The following is a 20,851-nucleotide window of genomic DNA, read 5'->3' as shown; positions in this document are numbered from 1 at the left end:
GAATGGTTAGGACCTTGACAGGCGGGCTTATAACCAATGAAAAGGAGAGCTGTGTGTGCCGCAGCCAATAAGAGCGGGTGGAGGATGTGACGTAGTCGGAAACATGGGACGGACGATCGGGGAAGTTCGATAAGCACCAAGCGTAACCAGTACGTTCGTGCTAGTGACAAGAATAGGAGGCAAAGATGTCGGAGCGAAAAGTTTTAAACGTAAGTGTTGGGCGATTAGGGCTTTTACTCGGGGCGGGACATTTCGGAACTCTGGTCGTGGTGGGCTTTCGGTATCTTTGCCTTCTTCCCCAACGGCCTTCCGCAGGCGGGCTTCTCCACACTCCTCCCAATCACTTTCCGCGGGGGGTGGGCCTTCGCTACACCTTCCCCTCCAGGCTGGGCTGTACCCAATCACCTGTGGGGGCGGAGCTTGGGGTAGCTAGTCAATCACTTCTCCTGATTGGGTTGTCCTAGGGAATTATCCAATCACTTCTATTGGGGGCGGAGATTCCGTAAATCATTGGTATGCCCACTCTACACCCTCACGTTCAGGAGGCGTGGCTCTGTTAACCCCGCCCCACTTGGGGTCTCTAGCCAATCGTGTTCCTTGGAGGGGTTAGACTTTGCTAAACACTTCTGCTCTGCTGTCAGAGGTGCCCTTCCAGTTGCCGCAATTTCTCCCAGCTCTGTTGAGGGAAACCAGGACTCTTGGGGTTTAGAGGGGGTGTCTGGAAGGCAGGATTCAGCTTCTGGAGAAGAGAGCTCCGGAATTCTAAGTCCCTGTTTCCCACTCTCCAGGAGGGTATGTGCTCCCAGGAAGGGGATGAGCTCCCCGGCATGGGAGTGTGTAAGCTCAAGATGTCAGGACGGAGTAGACAGCAGACCTCCAGACTGATGGCTTGGAGCCCAGGTTTCCGAGGTCAGGTTGATGTCCCCTTCCTGTGACTCAGTGCCCTAATCTTTTAAACACCTATGTTAGGGATCCAGCCCTAGCCACCCCACATTCTACTGCAGCGTGCTAGACTTCGTGTCCTGAAAGTCTTTCCATTCTGAGGATCCAACTGGGGGCCCATCTATTTCCATAACTTGTTGGTTGATACTTCTATTTGCCAGCCATTTCTCTAAGTGCCATACTTAACAAGTCCTCGCAGGTGGACAGGTTATCCGTTCTTCAGATGAGGCAATTGAGGCCCAGAGAGGTTATATAATAGCCAGGGAGTAGAGGACTCAAACCCATCCCCCCCCCAGCTCTGTAATTCATCTAATTCATCACTATACTATAGTTTCCCAGAGTCATGTCTCTAGGTCTGAATCCTGGCTCTGCTGCTTACGTTGTGTGATCTCCAGCAGCTGAAACCACTGGGATTCAATTTCCTGTTGTGTAAAATGGGTACATCACTCTCATCTCATGGAATCTTTGCAAGGATTCTATGAGGCAAGGAATATAAATCTCTCTAAAAAGCAGCTGACACCAAGTAGGTGCTCAAAATGCAAAGTGCTTTATTTTCTGATTAGCCTACGTAGTTATTTTTTTCATAATCCAAACTCACCTCCTCCACATCTCTCATCCCAGGCTCCTGTGCAGGAAGAGTTAATACAGCAGGCCTGAGACACCTGTCCTTGCAAAGTCTGGCTTGCAATGTTGGACCTGGCTGGCATCTGTGAACTTGAATTTCAGGATGGTTCCCACTGTTCTCTGAAAAGAATGGCTCCCTGAGCTTAAACTGTGTACAGACAATGTGGTTTCGCTGAGCATCTGCTCCCCTCCTGGGTTCTGGCCTCTTTGTACATGCCAGGCAGAGATGCCTGCATGATCGGCCCCCAGTGAAAACCCTGGGGACTAGGTCCCCACGAACTTCCCTGGGAGACATTCCACATGTATCATCACAGTTCATCCCTGGGGAACCTGACTCCATCAGGAGAAGACTCTGGAAGTTTGTGTCTGGTCTCCCTGGGCCCCACCCCATGTGCCTTTTCCCTCTGCTGATTTTCTTCTCTGTCCTTCTGCTGTGATGAATAGTAGCTGTGAACACAAGTGTGTGTGGAGTTGTACGAATCCTCTCACCAAATCATCGAACCTGGGGGTGGTCTTGGAGATCTGGACACAACTCCCCAGAGCCCCTTCCCTCTGCCCCTGGCCTACCCCTGCATCTAAAAGCAGCTCCCCTGACCCTTCCTTTGTCCCCACAGAAATACTACCCGCCTGACTTCGACCCATCGAAGATCCCCAAGCTCAAGCTGCCCAAAGACCGGCAGTACGTGGTGCGGCTGATGGCCCCCTTCAACATGAGGTGAGCGACCCTGCAGGTCCCGTGCACTGGTCAGGGCAGACAGACCCAGTGCCCGGCGTCCACAGGGCGCAGCCCATCCCCAGTGCTCAAACCAGGTCACCAGTCCTGGCTCAGGCATGGACCCAGTGAGAGAGTGACCGTGCCAGACCTTGTTTTGCTGCCATTCAGGATTAATCTCTCTGACCTCTCAGAGCTCCTGGCTGGCTCTGGCCTCGAGATCCTGATCAGCGGTAGTAAAAGTGTTTACCATGTATTCACTCCCTCCAAAAGCCTGGTCCACTGCTGCCCCAGGACCTTTGCACAAGCTGTTAAGCTGTTCCCTCTGCCTGGAACATTCTTCCTTCTGCTCTCATGTGGCTGGCTCTTCTTCACCATTCAGGGCTTGGCTTAAATCTCACCCCTTCAGAGAGGTCCTCCTGACCCCCGCCCAACCCTCTCTATTCTCCCCTAACTCCCAGTAGTCCCCAGACCTGGTCCTTTATACCACCTCGGAATTACCAGAGCTCTCCAATTCTAAGCCCCACAGTTTTTCACACTTTAGCCTGCTGGAAATGAAGTAGTGATCAGAGACACCTTTGTTAAACTCAGCACCTGTTTACATGTTACTGATCTGCTGCTTTTCTCTCTCTTCTTCCTTTCTTCATTTTTACCCCTCAGCAGTCAGTTTTTTGGCACCTGCTGTGTGCCGGGGCCTAGGCTGTGTGCCAGGGACACAGTAGGGATCAGGACTTGACCCCAGGGACCCCAGTCTGGTGGGAAGCAGAGATAACAAACAGGTGCTCAGGCTTATTCACGAGAGGCGTTTCTAGGACTCGTCAGTCACCGTGAGAGAGAGTGACTGGTTGGGGCAGGGAAGCAGGGCTGCTTCGCTGGGGTGGTCAGGGAAATATCAGAAGACATGCCAGTGGAACTGGGACCTGAAGAGTGAAGGGTGTCACGGGCGGTGGGAATTGCCAGGGCCAAGGCCCGGAGGTGGGACCAAGCCAGAGTGTTTGTAGGATCAGCCAGGAGGTTGGTGTTCTGGGCCCAGGGACGGGCTGAGGGAGGGCAGGGGGTCAGGACCTCTGCCTTGCTCCCAGTGGCTTTCCTTTTGGTGGAATCTCCCCCCTTGAGGTCAGGATGCCCTGTGAACATCAGGCTTGCTTCCAGGAGTATGTGACAGGTGAGTCTCACCTAGTCTGCATGGTCTGGGTGCTTCTCAAGAAGGCGACACTTGGGCCGAGACCTGGGTGGATATTAGCGATAAGAGTGTGCCAGCTAAGAGAAATCTGTACACATAGTGGGCCAGGCTCCTTGGGAGGGAGGGAGCTCCCCATCCCGGGAGGCATGTAAGCAGCCATCTGCCAGGTAAGGCTAAGGCATCCTACCGGTAGGAACCAGGGTCCCGACCTGGCTTGAGTCCCCATCCTGCCCCACAGGTGTAAGACATGTGGAGAGTACATCTACAAGGGCAAGAAGTTCAACGCTCGCAAAGAGACGGTGCAGAACGAGGCCTACCTGGGCCTGCCCATCTTCCGCTTCTACATCAAGTGCACGCGCTGCCTGGCAGAGATCACCTTCAAGGTAGGCGGCCAGTCGGGCCTATCCCTCCTCCCCTGGGGTCACCGCTCCTGTCCTCTCCTTCCTAGGAAATCCAGGAAATGGCAAATGTTTGGGGAGAAGTTCCCGGCAGTGCTGTTTATAAAGGCAAAAACCCAGAAGCAGCCTAGCTGTACAATCATGAGGGATTCAGCAGACAAACTGCTATACGGTGGGATAGTTCCCGCCAGCAGGGTCACGCTGTCACTGCAACTGTTACCCCAAGGGTGGCATTAAAGATGTGGAGAAAGGATGAAGAGAACCTACAGCTTTCTCTTCACATACTTCACAAGTACCGTTGGAGTGTTTTGTTTTGTTTTTTGCCAGAGGCTTTTTTCGTTCAGTTAAAAACCAAGATTTTAGTGGGGAGGGTACAGCTCAGTGGCAGAGCATGTGCTCAGCATGCACAAGATCCTGGGTTCAGTCCCCAGTACCTCCATTAAAAAATAAATAAACTTGCAGAGGAGGGTATAGCTCAAGTGGTAGAGCGCATGCTTAGCATACAGAAGGTCCTGGGTTCAATCCCCAGTACCTCCTCTAAAAGTAAGTAAGTAAGTCTAATTATCTCTCTCGCCAAAAAAAAAAAAAAAAATCCTATTAAATAAATAAGTAAACTTAATTGCTTCCCCTCCCCCTCCCAAAAAATCCCTCAAAACAACAACAAAAAAACCCCACAAGATTTTGAATAAACAACAAGGTCCTACCGTGTAGCACAGGCACTTGCACTCATGACCTCGTAACGGCCTATAATGAGACGGGATATGAACAAGGGATGGATTTATGTGTATTTATAACTGAATCACTGTGCTGTACGCCAGAAATTAACACAGCATTGTAAACTATAATTCAATAAAAAAGACCCAGATTTGATTAAAATAAACAGAGTACATTTGAAAATTATGTATTTTAATTATTTACTTTTTTGACAACAGCTTTATGAGATGATTTATATGCCATACAATTCACCCTTTTAAGTGTGTAATTCAGTGGTTTTTTAGTATATTCCTAATGTCGTAAACTGTCTCCTCTGCCTGATTCCAGGACATTCTCAACAGCCCCAAAATAAGCCCCATCCCCATTAGCAGTCTCTCCCCATCTCCCCCCACCAGCCCCTGGGACCCAGGAACCTACTCTTTGTCCCTGTGGACTGGCCTGCTCTGGACATTTCACATCCATGGAGTCACACATTGTGTGTCCTTCTGTGTCTGCTTCTCTCACTGAGCATCGAGTCCTCAGGGTTCATCCAAGTTGTAATGAATGTCAATGCTTTACTCCTTTTTAAGGCCAAATAATATTTCACTCTGTGGATGGACTGTGTTTTGTTTATCCACTCATCAGCTAATGGACATTGGGGTTGATATGTCCTGAAAATGATATTTTTAACCTGAATTGTGGAATATGTATATATTTAGATATTAATGAATACACGTGACTTTTTTACGGACTGGAGTATCTATGGCACAGTGTTACAGACTGGCCTTTCTTGTGAAGAATTTCAGTTGATTAAATAACTAGGATTACACATATATGTGTATGTGTGCGTGTGTGAGCATGTGGTAAAAACAGAATTCAAGCAGTGCTTTTGAAATAGTACACTTCTTGTTCTGGAATACTTTTAGGCTTGCAGAGAAGTTGCACAGACAGCACACAGAGGCCCCATCTGCCCCCACCAGCTTCCCCTCCTGCTATTACCTTCCGTTTCCACAGGACACCTGTTGCACAAGAAACCAACACTGGAACATTACTGTTAACCAAATTCCAGACATGGTGTGGATTTCAGCATTTCCACTAATGTCCTCGTTCTGTTCCAGGGTCTTATCCAGGATGCAACGTTGTATTTTGCCTCTCTGCTTTATAAATGCAAATGGGAGCATACCCTGTGTGTACTTGATGTGTAATTTATAATCAAGGGAAAAACGTCAAGTGTGCGTGCGTACACACACAACAGAAGGGAAATGTGCAGAGGCCCAGAGACTTTTATTTGCAAATGTGGGGGGTGAAAGGTAGCAGGGAGGCAGTAGGCAGGTGGAGAAGGGTCTGAAATTCCATGCTAGGGAGTTCAGCGTTTCTGTAGAAGGACACAGGAGCACTAGAAAGAAAGAACTGTTCTATCCAAAGCAATAAGACAAGAAAAGAAAGAATCAATATTAGGAGGAGTGAAGCACAGAGAGGTGTCCGAGGCTGCTGGCTGCTGTTTAGTAGCAGAAGCTTCGATGCCCAGGGACTTATGAGCTGACATCTGCCCATCCTCCCTCCCAGACAGACCCTGAAAACACAGACTACACCATGGAGCACGGAGCCACGCGGAACTTCCAGGCCGAGAAGCTCCTGGAGGAGGAAGAGAAGAGGGTACAGAAAGAGCGGGAGGACGAAGAGCTGAACAACCCCATGAAGGTGAGCCAGGTGCCACGTGTGCGTGCGTGGCTGCACACGTGTGTGTGTGCATGCGTGCATGGATGCTGGTGGAGTCGGTGCCCCTTCCTGCCTCAGGCCTCTGGGCAGGGTGATGGGGTGGGGAGTGTGGTCAGCAGAACTCTTAAGATGTCCCCAAGACCCCCACCTCCTGGTCACACGCCCTGCATAGTCCTGGGACTGGGTATACTAGGGTCTGCTCCTGTGATCACATATGTTAGATTGAACTGTAGCCCAGTTGTTGCCGTCAGGAAAGGGAGATCACATGAAAGGGAGACAGGTGGACCTGGCCTGTCACCTGAGCGCATTAGTCTGGGTCTAGAGTCAGAGACAGAGGACATCAGAGATGTGAAGGAGTGACACTGTGGAGAAGGCCACATGGCAGAGAAGGTGGGCAGTGTCTAGATGCTGAGAATGGCCCCCGGCCCCCAGCCAGCAGGAAGGCGGGGATCTCAGTCCCACAACCACGAGGAACTAAATTCTCCAGCAGCCTGGGCAAGCTCAGAAGAGGGCCCTGGGCCCTTAACCTCAGCCTAGTGAGACCCTGCTGGAAAACCCAGCCACGCCAGGCCAGACTTCCAACGCACAGAAACCGTGAGACAGTGAATTCCTGCTGTGTTAAGCCACTGGGCTGGTGGCAAATTGTTGCACAGCAAGAGAGAACAGACTCAGGGAGCCAGGAAGTTGGACTTCAGAACACAAGGTACTTCCTGCAGGCGGCTACCCTACAGTTTTCTACAGAGGTTCCCGTGACCTGTTAGACCAGTAAGGGGGTTAAGTCTAGGTTATAGAAGGAAAAGTTCTCTTGACCATTCCTTGGCTATGTGACCTTGGCCAAGGCACGTGGCCTCTCTGTGCCTTAGCATCCTCATCTGTAAAATGAGATCGAAACTGTCCCCTCCTTATGTGCCTGTGGTGAGGATTAAATGAGCTCATACACATAAAACTGAGGACGGGGCCTGGCACATAGTCAGTAGTCCATAAATGTGCAGACTGTTGTTATTCCTTAAAGAAATTATTTTCATCTGTAACTGGACATTTTTGCTACTTTTCTCAGAAATACTGAATGTCCGTGTTCCCTCCTGTCTTCTCTCGCCCCGTAATCCTCCTCTATTCCTGGTCCCTCCCGCCTCTACCAGTTATGATCTGATCTGACTCTTCAGTGGCTGCACAGAGCAGCAGGGAAAGAAATGGGCCTTAGAGACAGTTTGCTGTGTGCCCAGAGCTGCTCCAGTGCTGTCCGTGTGCAGCTCCAGTTACCGCTACACTGGCCAGCAAGGGCTTGTTACCCTGGTATGGGTTAGCTGTCCCTGTGTAACAAGTTACCTCAAAACTTTGCAACTTCAAACGTTTATTACAACTTGAAATGTTTATCATCCCACAGTTTTTGAGGGTCAGGAATCCAAGAATAGCTTTGCTGGATGGTTCTGGTGTGGGGTCCCTCACACAGTCACAGTAAATCTGTCGGCCGGGGCTGCCTCACCTGAGGGCTGAAGGAGCTGCTTCCAGGACGGCTCCCACGTGTGGCTGTGGGCTGGGGGCCTCAGCTCCTCTCCACGTGGGCCCTTCCGCAGCTCGAGCCCCCTCACAGTGTGGGGGCCGCCCCCCTCCCCTGGTGAGAGTCCTAGAGAGAACAAGGAGCAGCCCAGGGCCTTCTGTGTCTCTGAAGTGACACACATCATTGGTCCTATTCTGTTCCTTAGAAGCGAGTCACTGAACCAGCCCTCCCTCCGTGGGAGGGGAATTAGGCCAAAGAACGTGTGACCGTGTTTCCAAACCACCACGAACGCCAGAGCTTTCCCAGAGGGCTAACACAACAAGGCGACAGAGCCAGGAAGGAGTCACACCCAGCCCTGCCGGGCTCCAGAGCCACCTCTCGGACACCTGGGGGGACCAGCCCCGCCTCTTTGAGCCTCAGTTTCCTTGGCTGTAAAATGGGGTTGTTGCAAAGAGTAAATGACGTTATGTTTGGAAACACCTCAGCCTGGCACCTGGCACATGGCAGTTGCTCAGGTTGTCTTTGTTAATCTGCTTTATTATTTTTACTGAGTGACAGAGCCAGGCTGGATGTCCAGGCCACCTGGCTCCACCACTGACCAGCCACATGGCCTCAGGCAGTCCCTTGCCCTCCCAGAAACTCAGTGTTCCAAGCTGTGAAATGGGTACAGTGACGGGACCAGGCGCTGTGGATCGAGGCACCAGGGTGTGGTGTCCTTGCCTTGCCCCCATGACCCCTGAGGCCAGACAGGCTGTGTGGCGGGGTGAGGCCCTAGCACACTGAGCCCAGTGTCTGCCTGCCCGTCAGGTGCTGGAGAACAGAACCAAGGACTCCAAGCTGGAGATGGAGGTGCTGGAGAACCTGCAGGAGCTCAAGGACCTGAACCAGCGGCAGGCGCACGTGGACTTCGAGGCCATGCTGCGGCAGCACCGCCTGTCGGAGGAGGAGCGGCAGAAGCAGGAGCAGGAGGAGGACGAGAGGGAGGCGGCGTGAGTCGGGGCGCGAGTCATGGAGGGCAGGGCCGCAGTCCCGGGAGCCCTGGGTGTGCCCACCCAGCGCACAGCCCTCGTAGGTCCCTTCCTTCTGCCTGGAATTCCCCGTCCGGATCTTTCCACGGCCCCCTCAAGGGTCACCTTCTCAGGGAGGCCTTCCCTGCACCCCTCATCTCACGTTCTCTTTCATGGCATCTGTATCGGGGCCCCAAGACCACCCCCAGGTTCAATGGCTAATTGTAGTGAAGTTACAGAGAAACATCAGCAGAGGGGAAAGGTGCCTGGGGCAGAGTCGGGGGACCGGGTGCAAGCTGTCCTCTCCCGGTGGCATCCCACAGGACGGGCTTAATTCCCCCAAAACGAGATGGGACAGTGCAGGTGAGCTGTCGTGCCCAGGGGGACTCATGAGACCCAGTCACGCAAGCACCTCTGTCCAGCACGGCCGAGACCCCAGGCTCCGAGAGGAGAGCAGGTGCCTGTGTAGACCCCATGTTTGCACAGACAGTGCAGGGACAGGGAGCCCCTCATCAGCAAGGGTGGCAGGAGCCCCAGGCCTAGTTCCAGACACCCCCAAGGGCCAGGCTGGTGAGCAGTCTTCGCAAGACATGGCCTCAGGCCTGTTGTGTTCATGCTTCTGCACGGCGTCTCCCGCTGTCCAGAGCCATCTTGCTGATTCACCCCTTTCCAGATCTATCGTGTCTTCCCTCGAGAGTCTGAACAGGGACTTGGTTTGGCTTCTGGCTCCGGGGCCTGGAACAGGGTCAGGCACGTAGTAGGTGCGCAGTCGGCACTGTTGGGTTGGCAGATCGGTGATTCCATGACTAGCAGGGAGCGGTGTCTGCATTTATCGAGCCCCTTCTGGGTGCCAGGCTATTTGGGGTTTGGCCCCATCATTATGGTGGTCGAGAGAACTGAGGTATAGGGAGCTCCAGGCACAGCCCTGACCAAGATCCCCCAGCTGGGGTTCGAATCCAGACAGCCTGGTTCCAGCCTCCAGGCACTTAACCACCCCACTGGGCCCAGTAGACAAAGCACTTTTACTTTTTTAAGGTATTTGTGCACCCTGCATCCCCTGCTCAGTGAGGTCAGGGAAGCACGCCTCAGCAGGTGGGGAAGGGACTGTGTGTCTCAGCCACTGCCCCCCACCAGAGTGCATCCCCAAGTCCCATGTTCCGTCCCGCAGCACCTTAGTGGAAGAATCTAGGAAACGAAGACTCCTGGAAGACTCTGATTCAGACGAGGGTGCTCCTCCCTGCCAGCCCCGGCCGGCTGTCTGGCCCAACCCCACTGCCATCCTGGACGAGGTGAGTGGGGCTGCCTGCATCTCCACCCGCTCACAGGTTAAGCAGGAACCAAGTGAACCAGGGTTTGGCTTAACATTGTCTTGAAAGAGGAGTCTGGGTCGTAAATGCTCACCTCTGCCGTCGTAGCACAAAATAGGCATAGATCATGTGTAAATAAGCCAGCGTGGCCATGTGCCAATAAAACTTTATTTACAAAGACAGGTGGTAGGCCCTGTGGATCAGTAGTTTTGCACCCCTGCTTCAGCTGCAGAAACCAGGAGACTCCCCAAGTTGTGGACTCCCGGGCAGCCCTGCTCCGTGCGATCATTCAGGGATGCAGGCTCCCCCGCATCTTGTTCTGCCCTGTCCTGGAACGTGGATTCCAGCTCCGTGGTTACAGTTGGCTCAGCGCACCCTGGGGTTCCCGCTGCAGGAAGGCTGAGGGTGTGCGGAGGAACGCCTGCAAGCAGCCCGAGGCCCGGATTCAGATGCAGCCCACCTCCACTCCCCTCCAGGCCCAGGGCTGGACGTGGTCACGGGGCCATATCTGCCGCAGTGGAAGCTGACAGCTGCCGCCTCCAGCTGCCGGCGTTGGCAGACAGATGGCAAGAAGAGGGTTTGGCCGGGAGGGGCCAGGGATGACTGGCATTTTCCAGCATGGCCGTCTTACCCAAGGTGGTCAGGGCCACTCGGTTTTGTTAATCGAAGGAGAGGGGTTAAAGTGGGAAATTGTAAATAACACAGACACCCCAGAGTGTTTCTATTTTAATTCAAACCGTGTTTGTGGTCTGTATTAGTTAAATACAAGTCTAACCACTGGACACCACCCAAAGGAACAGCGGTTTCAACTGCACAGAAGTTACTTTTCTCTGAAACAACAGTTGTACAGGGCCATGCAGAACAGGGAGGGTGGTTCCCTGGTGTCCCGGGCCCAGGAGGCCTCCTCATTGTCCTGCCGTTCCGAGCATGGTGCCCTCACTGCAAGGCAGCTCAGTGCCACGTCTGCATCCCAGCCAGTGGGAAGGATAGGGCAGGGGAGGAGGGTCTGGAGGGTCCACATACCCTGGGCTGAGTACATCCCTCTGCTCACACCCCATTGGTCAGAACTGGACCACCCGACCACACCCCACTGCAAAGGGGCCTGGGAAATGTAGTCTTTCGTGGCACAGCCATGTTTCAGCTGAGAATTCCGAGCGTGGGTTTGCAGGCCACTCACTCTCACCCATTAATCTTTTGACATAGGACCTAGATGTTTTTTTTGAGGCTGTATCCCCTGGTTAGAGTTCTCACACTGTCTTGTACCCTCAGGATTCATTGTCTAAAATTTCCTCTTTATTTTTTTCTTTCAAGTGGAGGAAGAGATTGAAGGTTCTCTCAGCGCAGTCTGACCTTTTATGATTTTCCCCGTCTTTTTTTATAGTTACCTTGTTTGTCACTAATTTGATGGTAGACCTTCTGTTTTCTTTTGTTTTACACAAACTTCCCTATAACCCTTAGGGAAGCACCTCTTTTTTTAGCCCTCTCTTTCCCTTGGTTTAGTTTAATCACACAAGCACCTGGCTTAAACAGGCTTGGGGTCGAATACACGCAGCTCTCAGCGCCCAGCCCGACACCGGGGCCCGTAACGGTGCTTGACAAGAGGTGAAGGACAGCAGTTATTCCGCCAGTCAGCTCGGTGGTGCCGGATAAGAAAGGTTCAGCTGGGACTGCCAGTCTCTCTCTGTCCCTGCCCCGGACTGCGTCTGTCCTGGTCACCACACACAGGGAATGCAGGGTGGCCACTGTGTCCTCCTCCTCCCCCCACCCCACCACTCCAGTCGCACCAGCCCCCTGAATGGGCCAGGCCCAGTCCCCCCCCCCCCCACCTTTGCCTAGAGCGCCCTCCCTTGCATCTCCTCGTCTGACCTCAGCACAAGGGCACCTCTCTGATGAAACCTCTGCTGACCAGCTTAGCAGCAGTGGCCGCCCCCCTGTACACTGTCACACCACCCTGACTTCTTTCTTTCACACCACTGGTCTGATGACTGTGTCCTTGTCATCTGCTTGCTCACCCACCCTCATTGGCCCCTGTGGTGAGCTCCCCTGCACCCCCAGCTCCTGGCTCTGACGGCCTCCTGTACCCAGTGGTTTCCAGTTCCTCTATTTAAACATCAAACAGATGCAAGGGGTCCCTCCTGGTGAGATAAAAGAGCTGGAGGTGGGGCTGAGTCTCTTTCTGCTTCCCCCTAACTAGTTCCCAGTGTGGGTTCCTGCATCTTCCATCATTCCTTAGAACATGTTGAGCACCTAATACAGACCTAGCAGTGAACAAGACAGCACACCACCGCGTGGTTGAGGAGGCAGTTAATAAGGCAGTAGAGGGCACTGTGGTCACAGACATGCAGCACTTACTTGAACTACGGGGAAAGGCTTCCCAGGAGAGCAGATACTTGCGTTGGGTATTGAAGGATGAGTAGGGGTTCACCAAGTGAACTAGAAGCAAAGGGAGCATTCCAGGTGAAGGGAATGGCGTGGGTAGAAGCGTGGAGGTGAGCAGCCACGGTGTGATTTAGGAAGTGTAAGTGCAGGGTGTGTGCCGTAGAAAATGGGCAGACACCTTGAGTGCCAAGCTTAGGGCAATGGGGAGCCACAGAGGAGTTTAGAGTAGGGGAGAGAGTTGGTCAGCACAGCAGGGGAAATGGGAATGGTAAATCTCCTGGCTCAGCTGGGTACTAGGAGCAGGGAGGCCAGAGAAGGGGTGGGATCTGGGACAGACCCCTGAGTCATTCCCCACCACCACCACCTGCAGGCCCCAAAAGCCAAGAAGAAGGCAGAGAGCTGGGAGCGCAGCGTGGGCACCCTTGGTAGCAGGCCCCAGCTGTCGGGCCTGGTCGTGGTGAAGAAAACAGACCTGGACTGCAGCATCGAGTGCGGTGGGGCCCCACCTGCCCAAGGTAGGTTCCTGCTGACCCGGAAGCTGCATGCAGTACCACAGGTGGCCACCAGGTGGCAGCAGCGCTCCTGCTGTTCAGAGCCTCCGTGGGGTGTGAGCTGGGGAGTGTGTGCACCCCACCTAAGGTAAGGGGAGAAGGGTGGAGTTTCCTTTTTTCTTTTAATTACAAAAAGAGCAAGTGCTTGTTTTTAAAACTCAAGTCGGATGAGGATGTATAGGGTAGATCGCCAGATCCCGCCGCCTCCAGTACCCTGTCTTCCATTGTCCACAGACACCAGCCCCAGGCCGGTTCCCATGTGTCTGCCTCCTGGTGGTTGTGTCGCTTACGCTCTGTGTATGTGGCCCCCGAACCTTGGGAGATGGAGAATTAGGGTGGGGTCGGCCCAGCGAGGTGGAAAGAGCAGGATTCTGGGGCACCACGTGCTGGTCTGTGGCCTCGGTTGAGGAGCCTGTCCCCCGTAAGACGTGGATGACAACAGGACCAACCCCCAGGGCCTCGTAGAGTTTGGGGCTGATCCCTGAGCTGCTCCACATCAGGTGCCTGCAGTATATCCTGGTGCCCACCGGGCCTTCTGGATACGTGGGCCATTGTTACCAGAACAGTTACTACCCCGCTTATCAGATGAGGAGACTGAGGCCCAGAGAGGTGAAGCCACTGGCCCAGAGCCACACAGCCGGGTGGGTGGCGAAGCCAGTGTCTGCCCCTCTTCATCACAGTGGTACACAGGTTCACTTGGGACTCGGAACATTTCCATTTTCTGTGCTGTACTCCTGCACAGGCACCTGTGCCCACCCAGGTCAGCTTTCAGAAGTGGAGCTGCTGGGCTAAGGGGTGTGTGGATTTGCACTGTGATGGGTCTGCCAGGCGGTTTCCAGAAAGGCTGCAAACAAGCAGGAATGGCCGACCTCACCTGGGCTCAGCCCTCCCAGAGCTGTCCAGAGAGGGGCTGCAGGGAGACGCCTGGTCAGCTAGCTCTTGCCTCTCCCCCAGGCGCCACAGAGAATGGGCAGGTGGCTGACCCTGCTCCCCGGATGCCCGGCACCTCCTCCCTGAGCCAGCTGGGTGTGTATTCGGACAGCGAGGACAGCAACAGCAGCAACTGAGCCCTGCCCCCGGCCCTTCCTGGGGTCAAGGTCACACATCCAGCTCCAGACGGTGGTCAGTGGTCGGGCAGGAGGCCTTGGGACCAACTGGAGTTACGACCAGACAAACACGAATGTCTTCCGAGGCCGGTGGGGCCAGCGAGAGCTTCCGCCAAAGGACTCAGTGTCTCTCCTGTCCCCCCGCCCTCCCGCTCTCTGGAGCTCGGGGTCCGCAGCTCACACCACAGCATCCCTGGAACAGCTTCCAGCAGGCCTTGGAGGTAGTCTCTCGGACAGTCCTTGAGTTGTCAGAGGTGTTTTGTGCACGTGGATGAGCCCTCCCACCCCAACTGGCTCTATCCCTTCCCACCACAGAACCATCTGGAACCAGTGAAAGGAACCTGCTGATCTGGCCTGGGCACCTTGTCTGTGCCAGCATCTGAGGAGGGGCTGTAGACCCACGCGACCCAGCCAGTCCCTGACTCCTGACTCTCAGAAAAGACGAGATAATAAATGCTGTCTAGCACATGCAGTTTGGGGATAATCTGTTAAGCAATAGGAAACTGATATGGTCACGTGGCCAGTAAGTCTGGTTCCACACCTCGTGCTCCTTGAGGGTTGCCTCTCCTACTGCAGTATTTTCTAGCTGAAGGTCCTGTGCCCCCACAAGACTCCTCCATATCCTGATCAACCCCCATCTCTTCTCTCCCAGGGTTACTGCCATCAGCCCTTCTCCAACACACACTCACAAACACACAGACTTGCGTCTGGCATCCGATAATTAGGTTTTGTGCTTTTCGCGGTCAGAGTTTGGGAATGAAACGCCCCCACTCTGGGGATCTGCTTCCTACCATGATTTCCCTGCTTAGGGACAGGATGAAGAAGTGAACCGGGATCCAACCAAGGCTTCTTGTGAGGGGCAGGGGGTCTCACATCACAGCTCCATGGCTGCGAGGATGGAACCTGGGGGTCCTGATTCTGAAACCCTGAAGCCAGCCCCCACTGGCAGCTGGTGAGAACTGAAGCCTCCTGCATCTCTCTTCCAAGTTCTATGCTCAGCAGCTTACAGCTGGCCACGGCAGGAGTGTTTACACCATGGAAGTCAGCAAATGCTGCAAATCGGTCCTCCATGCCAGAGCCAGTTGTGAAGCATGGACCAGCACCCATTTCCTCCCAACTCAGCATCCTACAGGCAGGGCCTGGGATGTTGGCCACTCAGAGACTCTGGGTTAAAATGAATCACCCGGGGGAGAGTCTAGCTCAGTAGTAGAATGCATGCTTAGCATGCACGACGTCCTGGGTTCGATCCGCAGTACCTCCATTAAAAGTAAATAAATTAATTAACTCCCCCCTCAAAAAAATACTTAAAAAATAAATCATCCAGCTTAAGTAGTTGTGAACAGAGACTTAGGGGAGGGACCTCTCTGGTTCATTCTGATTCATTCTGTCAGACTGTTTCCTGAACTTCCAATGCTCCTGATCCACACAATTTTTGCCTTGTACGCGGCCAGTTATAAGTTGCTGAGCACCATCTGTTACTATTATCTACTTAATATTATTAAGTCTTAACCTAACTCCATTCTAAAACATGGGTCACTATACTATGGTCCACAGGCCAAACCTGGCCCCTCGCCTATTTTTGTAAATGAAGTTTTATTGGCACACTGACATACCCATTTGTGTGCATATTATCCATGGTTGCCTTCACTCTCCGGCGGCAGAAGTGGGTGGTTAAGACAGTATTTCTAGGACCTGCAAAGCCAAAATATTTACTCTCAGGACCTTTATAGAAAAGGTTCTCTGGCCCCAGTCTGGGTCACACAGCTCTGCTCCCCACAGCCTCCAGGGAAAGGTGGCCAAGACAACTCCTACCCTGACTTCTAGGCTCACACTGTTCCTACATCCCTGCTGGCTGATGTCACCCTGAGGACAGGTGACACGGTGGATGGAGTACGTGGGGTCCATTTAGGGAATAATAACAGCTAATGTCAGTGAAGCACGGACCGTCTGCCAAACCTCTGCTAAGCTCTTCACATGCACTCATTTGTTTAAGCTTCCCAAAGCAAGTGATTAATCCATTTGCTCGTTCCAAACAATTATTGAGCACCAGCTATGTGCCCGGCTCTGTTTTAGGCACTGAGGCTACAGCAGTGAAGAAAAACAGCCTCATAGACCACTCTCAAATGTGACATACTTGTTGGAAGATGAGAGATAAAAGGCTAAACATCTAAATATCATATTAAGATATAAAAAAAATACAAGAGGTGGTGATAATGTTTGGGAAACTAAAGCAGGGTAGGATGGTTCTGAGGGGGTGCCTGAGAAGGTGAGTTTATTGCCTGTGGCCCCTGTATTAGTGATCTAATGCTGCATAACCAGTGATCCCCAAATTCAGCAGCTTAAAACCACAGGAATCTGGGTGTGGTTTCGCTGAGTTGTCTGCTTCAGGGTCTCACAGCAGCAGGTGCGGTGTTGGCTGGGGCTGGGGTCTCATCTGAAGGCCCAATGGGGGCAGGATCCATTTCCAAACTCATTCACGTGTTTGTTGGCAGAATGCATTTCCTCACGGACTCTGGGCCAGAGACTGCCCTTAGTTCCTTGCCTGCACAGATGTTTCCAACAGCTGGCTTCATAAGGAGGGTCTGGTAGAAGCGGCACCCCATCACTGTGGCTGCTCCACTGGTTAGAAGTGAGCCACAGGTCCCTCCCACATTCCAGGGGCTCACAGGTGGGTGCAACCACCAGGAGACTGCAGTCATTCGGGACCACCTGAGGGTCTACCTGCAGACCACCCCCTGGACAGTGAGCTTTGCAAGGGTCAATGTGTTGATGAATGAGTCCCTAGCACCTGAGATCATCTGAGCACTTAGTAGGTGCTCAGTGCATGTCTGGGGCCTGAGTGGGTGGCCCCCACTCACAGATAAGGAACTTGAAGCCCAGGGAGCCCCATGTCCCCGCCCCCTCCCCCCCCCCCCCGCCTCCTCTGCACTCCACTGGAACTGTTTCTTTCATTCTTATTTTCCTTGCAGGCATTGTTCTCCCACTCAGAACAGTGTGTCTCTTGGCCCCCAGTTTCCTTGCGGGGGTTCCCAAGGCCGAGCAGGCAGAGGCACAGCACAGCCACACATGGGGGTCTGTCATGTGTGCTGACCCCCCAGGGCCCCAGCCCACTCCCTGCCCTGAGCCTGCCTCCCCGGGATACTCCCCTTTTCACTCTCTGGGGCCTGCCCTTCCCCATCACGGCTGACGGTCCCCATTCCCCCTCAAGCTCTGTGTCTGTCATCTGGTCCTTGGGAGCTGTCAGGCCTCATCCAGAATCTCCTCCGTCAGTTCCCCTGGGGCTGCCTGGCTGCCCGAGCACATCAGAGGGACTTGGTGGGGGGTGGCCTCCCCTCCTGCTGGAGCCCACTCCCGCCAGGTCCTGGGCTTCACAAAGGAGAGGAGGGGCCGAGGGGCCGCTTCTGCTTCCCCAAGCTCCCTCCACCCCAGAGCTCGCCGCCCATGGCCTCGGGCACACACTCCCTTACACGCAGAGTGGGTGACAGGCAGGACCTGGGTTTGAAACTGCAGGGCTGCGAGGCTGCAGCTTTGACCACCACGCTCCGTAGACTGGGAGCTTCTGGGGGCGGACCAGTGCCTTCCCCATCAGCCTGGGGCCCTGGAAGGCAGAGCCATGTCTTCTCCGTTAGACTGGGAGCTCCTGAAAGCAGGCACGTATTTCCTCTGTCAGGCTGGGTACTTCAGAGGGCAGGGTCATGCCTCCTCCATCAGACTAGGGGCTTCTGAGGGCAAGGCCATGTCTCATCAGACTGTGAGCTCAGAAAGGCAGGGCTGTGTTCAGGAGCTTCTGAGGATAGAAATTACCTCTCCTATCAGACTAGGAGCTCCTGAGGCCACACCTCCTCCATCAGATCAGGAGTGTTTAGGCCCCATCATGGGCCATGCCCCTCTGGTCCCCTCCTGTCCGGTGCCTTGGTTCCCACCCCCCTGCAGACATGGGGATCCATGAGGCAAGAGAGAGCAGGCACAACCCCAACCAGGGACCTCCTCTCTCTTCTTCCTGAGGTCCCATCCACCCTAAGCATATACTGAGCACCTACTGAATGCCATACAAGAAAGTACTGTTCAGCCATAAAAAGGAATGAAACACTGACACTCACTACCATTTAGATGAACTTTAAAAACATGGTGCTCAGTGAGAGAAGCCAGACACAGATGGTAGCATAGAGTGGGATTCCATTTATGTGAAATGTCCAGAACAGGCAAACCCACAGAGAGTGGATTCACGGAGGCCAGGGGCTGAAGATTTGGGAAGAATGGGGAGTGACTACTAACGGTGTGGGGTTTCTTTGGAGGATGATGAAATTGTTCTAGAATTAGTGATGATTACACAATCTTGTGAATGTACTAAAACCCATTGAAATCTACTCTTTAAGTGGGTAGATTATGGTGTATGTGAATTACATCTCCAAAAAAAATGTTTTAAGGTGCCCAAAACAGTGCCAGGCAGTAGCATTCAACAGAAGTTAGCTGTTACTCTCGTTGTACAGACAGGAAGGTAGTCCAGATCACTTACCCAAGGTCAGAAACTGAGCCCCACCCAAGAGGAGGCCACTCGTGCTGGGGGAAGGGAGGTCCCCTCAGTCCAGGACCCCTAGACTATCTGCCTCCTTGTCTTTGTCCATGCCAAAGCCCCCTCCTGGCATGGCTCCTTCGCTCCCTCCTCCCCCAGTCAGAAAGCCAAAACCCGAGGGGAGGGTATAGCTTAGTGGTAGTGCAGATGCTTAGCATGCAAGAGGTCCTGGGTTCAATCCCCAGTACCCGCATAAAAAAAAATTCCCTGCCCGCCCCACCAAAAAAAAAAAAAAAAAAAAAAGAAAAGAAAATCACACCCAAGGTTATGTGGCTATTCAAGGTCACACCACCTTGGGGTCGCTAGACCCCCAGCCTGACTCTCCTCCTCATCCATGACCTCCCGCTCCCTCCTCCCCAAACCTCCTCCCTTCTCTTGCGGTGGGAGTCGGGGCAGCCCCAGGAGAAGCCAGCTCAAAAGCGCAGGAAAGTCAAACGCCGTTTGATTCTGCCTCCGGGGCCCTCTAATTGCTATTCCTGACACACACTGTAATTAGAAGGCCCCTTTCAAATATCTATACCTTAGACATCGTGTATTTATCTGACAGGGAGAGGACTTGGATTTGATGAGATCTGTCAGCAGCTCATCCCTGGCTGGGCAGGGAGTTGCCTTACGGCTGACAGAAAACAGGACAATCATCCGCCTGCTCCCTGGCAGTCCCGAGGGGTGCTGCCTTGCTGCTGATAGCAGAGGGCGGGGTGGGGTGGGGGGCTGTATGAATGTTTTTTGGGAGGGAGGACCGAGTTCAACAGGTTTGTGTTGGGTGAGTCAGCCAAAGCAGGAAAGACGAGGGGAGGACAGACCTTGCCTTGTCAGCTCTGGACCTCATTTGCCCCATCTGGGAAATGGACTAATAGTGGAGGGGAGACAGAGAACCTCTGATTCCATGAAGAGACCTGGCAGGTGTCAAATGTCACCCCAAGCCAGGACATATCACGGCGTCCAAGCAGAAATGAGCTGTGTGGGGTGTCCCTCCCCTCTCTGTGCCTCAGTTTCCCCATCAGGAAAAAATTCACTCCCTCCTTGGCGATCCTTCCTCAAGCTCTCTGGGGTTTTCCTACCAGAAGCACCATTTTTCAAATCAGGAGAGCAAAGTGCAGTCCCTATAGACATTGCCCTGGTCCCACTATTCTTGGGGGGGGGCAGCTCACACCAGTGTCACCTCTGACTTGTGTCCTTCCTCCCCTCCAAGCCATAGGCACCTGCCCACCCTAGGGGGCTTGGAGAAGAAAATCTGAGGGCCCATCCTTTCTGACCACCCCTCTCTTACTGCACTATTAGGGGGAAATGAGCAAGCCCCTTTATGGGAAAAGAAAAAATGTGTTTGCTCTAGAACTGGCCAGCAGCTCCCTTTGCCTCTCTCACTGCCCCCTAACCCCTTAGCGTCCTCACCCCCAGACAGCTGCAGCTGCCTACAGGCAGCCAGGCCAGGCAAGACGGAGACCTCTCTCATTTGTGACCCCTCCCTGCCTCCACCCCCAGAAACCACAAAAGGACAGATGCTGAAGACACACGCAGGCACAGATACCATCTCCCTTCCCATGGCCAGCTGCCCCAGCCCCCTTCCCCCATCCTGCAATTAATCCCCTGGGAAGAGGGGACGGAGAAGAGCCCTCTTGGGGGACGGGAAGGCAGAACCCCGTCGCTTCTGTCGTCTGCCCTCTTCCTTCAGCTGGCTGCGTCGATACCCATTTTAGCCAGTGACCTCTGGAACAATTTCCACACCCTCAGTCTCCTGGTCAGTTTCACCTCAGATCCTTGGTCGATTTCAGTCCTCAGCAGTGGCGACTCTCACCCCCTCTGCCGGTCAATTTCACCCTTTCTGGCGGTCAAGTCCAGCCCCACACTTCCCGGCCAATTTCCACCTCCACTCCCTCTCCCACCTCCCCACCTCAGCACCTCTCGCTCTCCCGAGCAAGGTCAGCCTCTGTTGGTTCCCACCTCCCGCGCTTCTCTCTCGCTCCTGCCAGCCTGGGTCCTTCGGGTCACTGTCCAGTCGCCGCGGCCTCAGCACCCGCGACTCCCGCCCCGCATCCCTCCTCCCCCCACCGGCAGCGGCTCCCCTCCCTCCCCAGAACAGCTGAAGGTCTCAGTCACCTCCGAGGGGAGCGCGGGGGGGGAAGAGGGGGCGGGAGAAGACGCGGTGGGGGGGGAGGGGA

At 53.8% G+C, this 20,851-nt stretch overlaps 1 protein-coding gene and 2 long non-coding RNA genes across 5 annotated transcripts; 1 reads left to right on the top strand and 2 right to left on the bottom strand.

Annotated features, from left to right (window-relative positions):
- The first annotated feature begins 63 nt into the window (after window positions 1-63).
- YJU2 (YJU2 splicing factor homolog) lies at window positions 64-14,591 on the top strand. Its single transcript, XM_006179318.3, has 8 exons — window positions 64-209; window positions 2,181-2,281; window positions 3,700-3,844; window positions 6,119-6,253; window positions 8,577-8,758; window positions 9,945-10,065; window positions 12,833-12,977; window positions 13,968-14,591. The coding sequence occupies exons 1-8, from the start codon at window positions 186-188 to the stop codon at window positions 14,078-14,080; spliced, it is 966 nt and encodes a 321-aa protein (XP_006179380.1). The 5' UTR covers window positions 64-185; the 3' UTR covers window positions 14,081-14,591.
- Window positions 10,220-11,813, bottom strand: LOC116659058. Its single transcript, XR_004314348.1, has 2 exons — window positions 11,601-11,813; window positions 10,220-10,504 (listed from the first exon to the last, which is right to left on the bottom strand). It is a non-coding gene; the product is annotated as an uncharacterized LOC116659058 (long non-coding RNA).
- Window positions 12,962-20,802, bottom strand: LOC106728970. Of its 3 annotated transcripts, none has more exons than XR_001365243.2 (3): window positions 20,584-20,802; window positions 15,733-15,811; window positions 12,962-13,096 (listed from the first exon to the last, which is right to left on the bottom strand). It is a non-coding gene; the product is annotated as an uncharacterized LOC106728970 (long non-coding RNA). The 3 variants fall into 3 exon arrangements; XR_001365242.2 differs by having other exon boundaries at window positions 20,592-20,794; XR_004314347.1 differs by having other exon boundaries at window positions 20,634-20,783.
- Window positions 20,803-20,851: the final 49 nt, after the last annotated feature.

The sequence above is a fragment of the Camelus ferus genome, chromosome 22 (assembly GCF_009834535.1).
Source record: "Camelus ferus isolate YT-003-E chromosome 22, BCGSAC_Cfer_1.0, whole genome shotgun sequence".
In the NCBI taxonomy this organism is placed as follows: domain Eukaryota; kingdom Metazoa; phylum Chordata; class Mammalia; order Artiodactyla; family Camelidae; genus Camelus; species Camelus ferus.
This window is presented reverse-complemented; position numbering and strand designations above follow the sequence as displayed.

Bases quoted from the DNA above. Each gene is read 5' to 3' on its own strand.
- YJU2 (XM_006179318.3), top strand. From the start codon at position 186: ATGTCGGAGCGAAAAGTTTTAAAC. The intron at 2,282-3,699 runs GTGAGCGACCCT...CCTGCCCCACAG, and splicing joins ATGGCCCCCTTCAACATGAG to GTGTAAGACATGTGGAGAGT. The intron at 3,845-6,118 runs GTAGGCGGCCAG...CCTCCCTCCCAG, and splicing joins TGGCAGAGATCACCTTCAAG to ACAGACCCTGAAAACACAGA.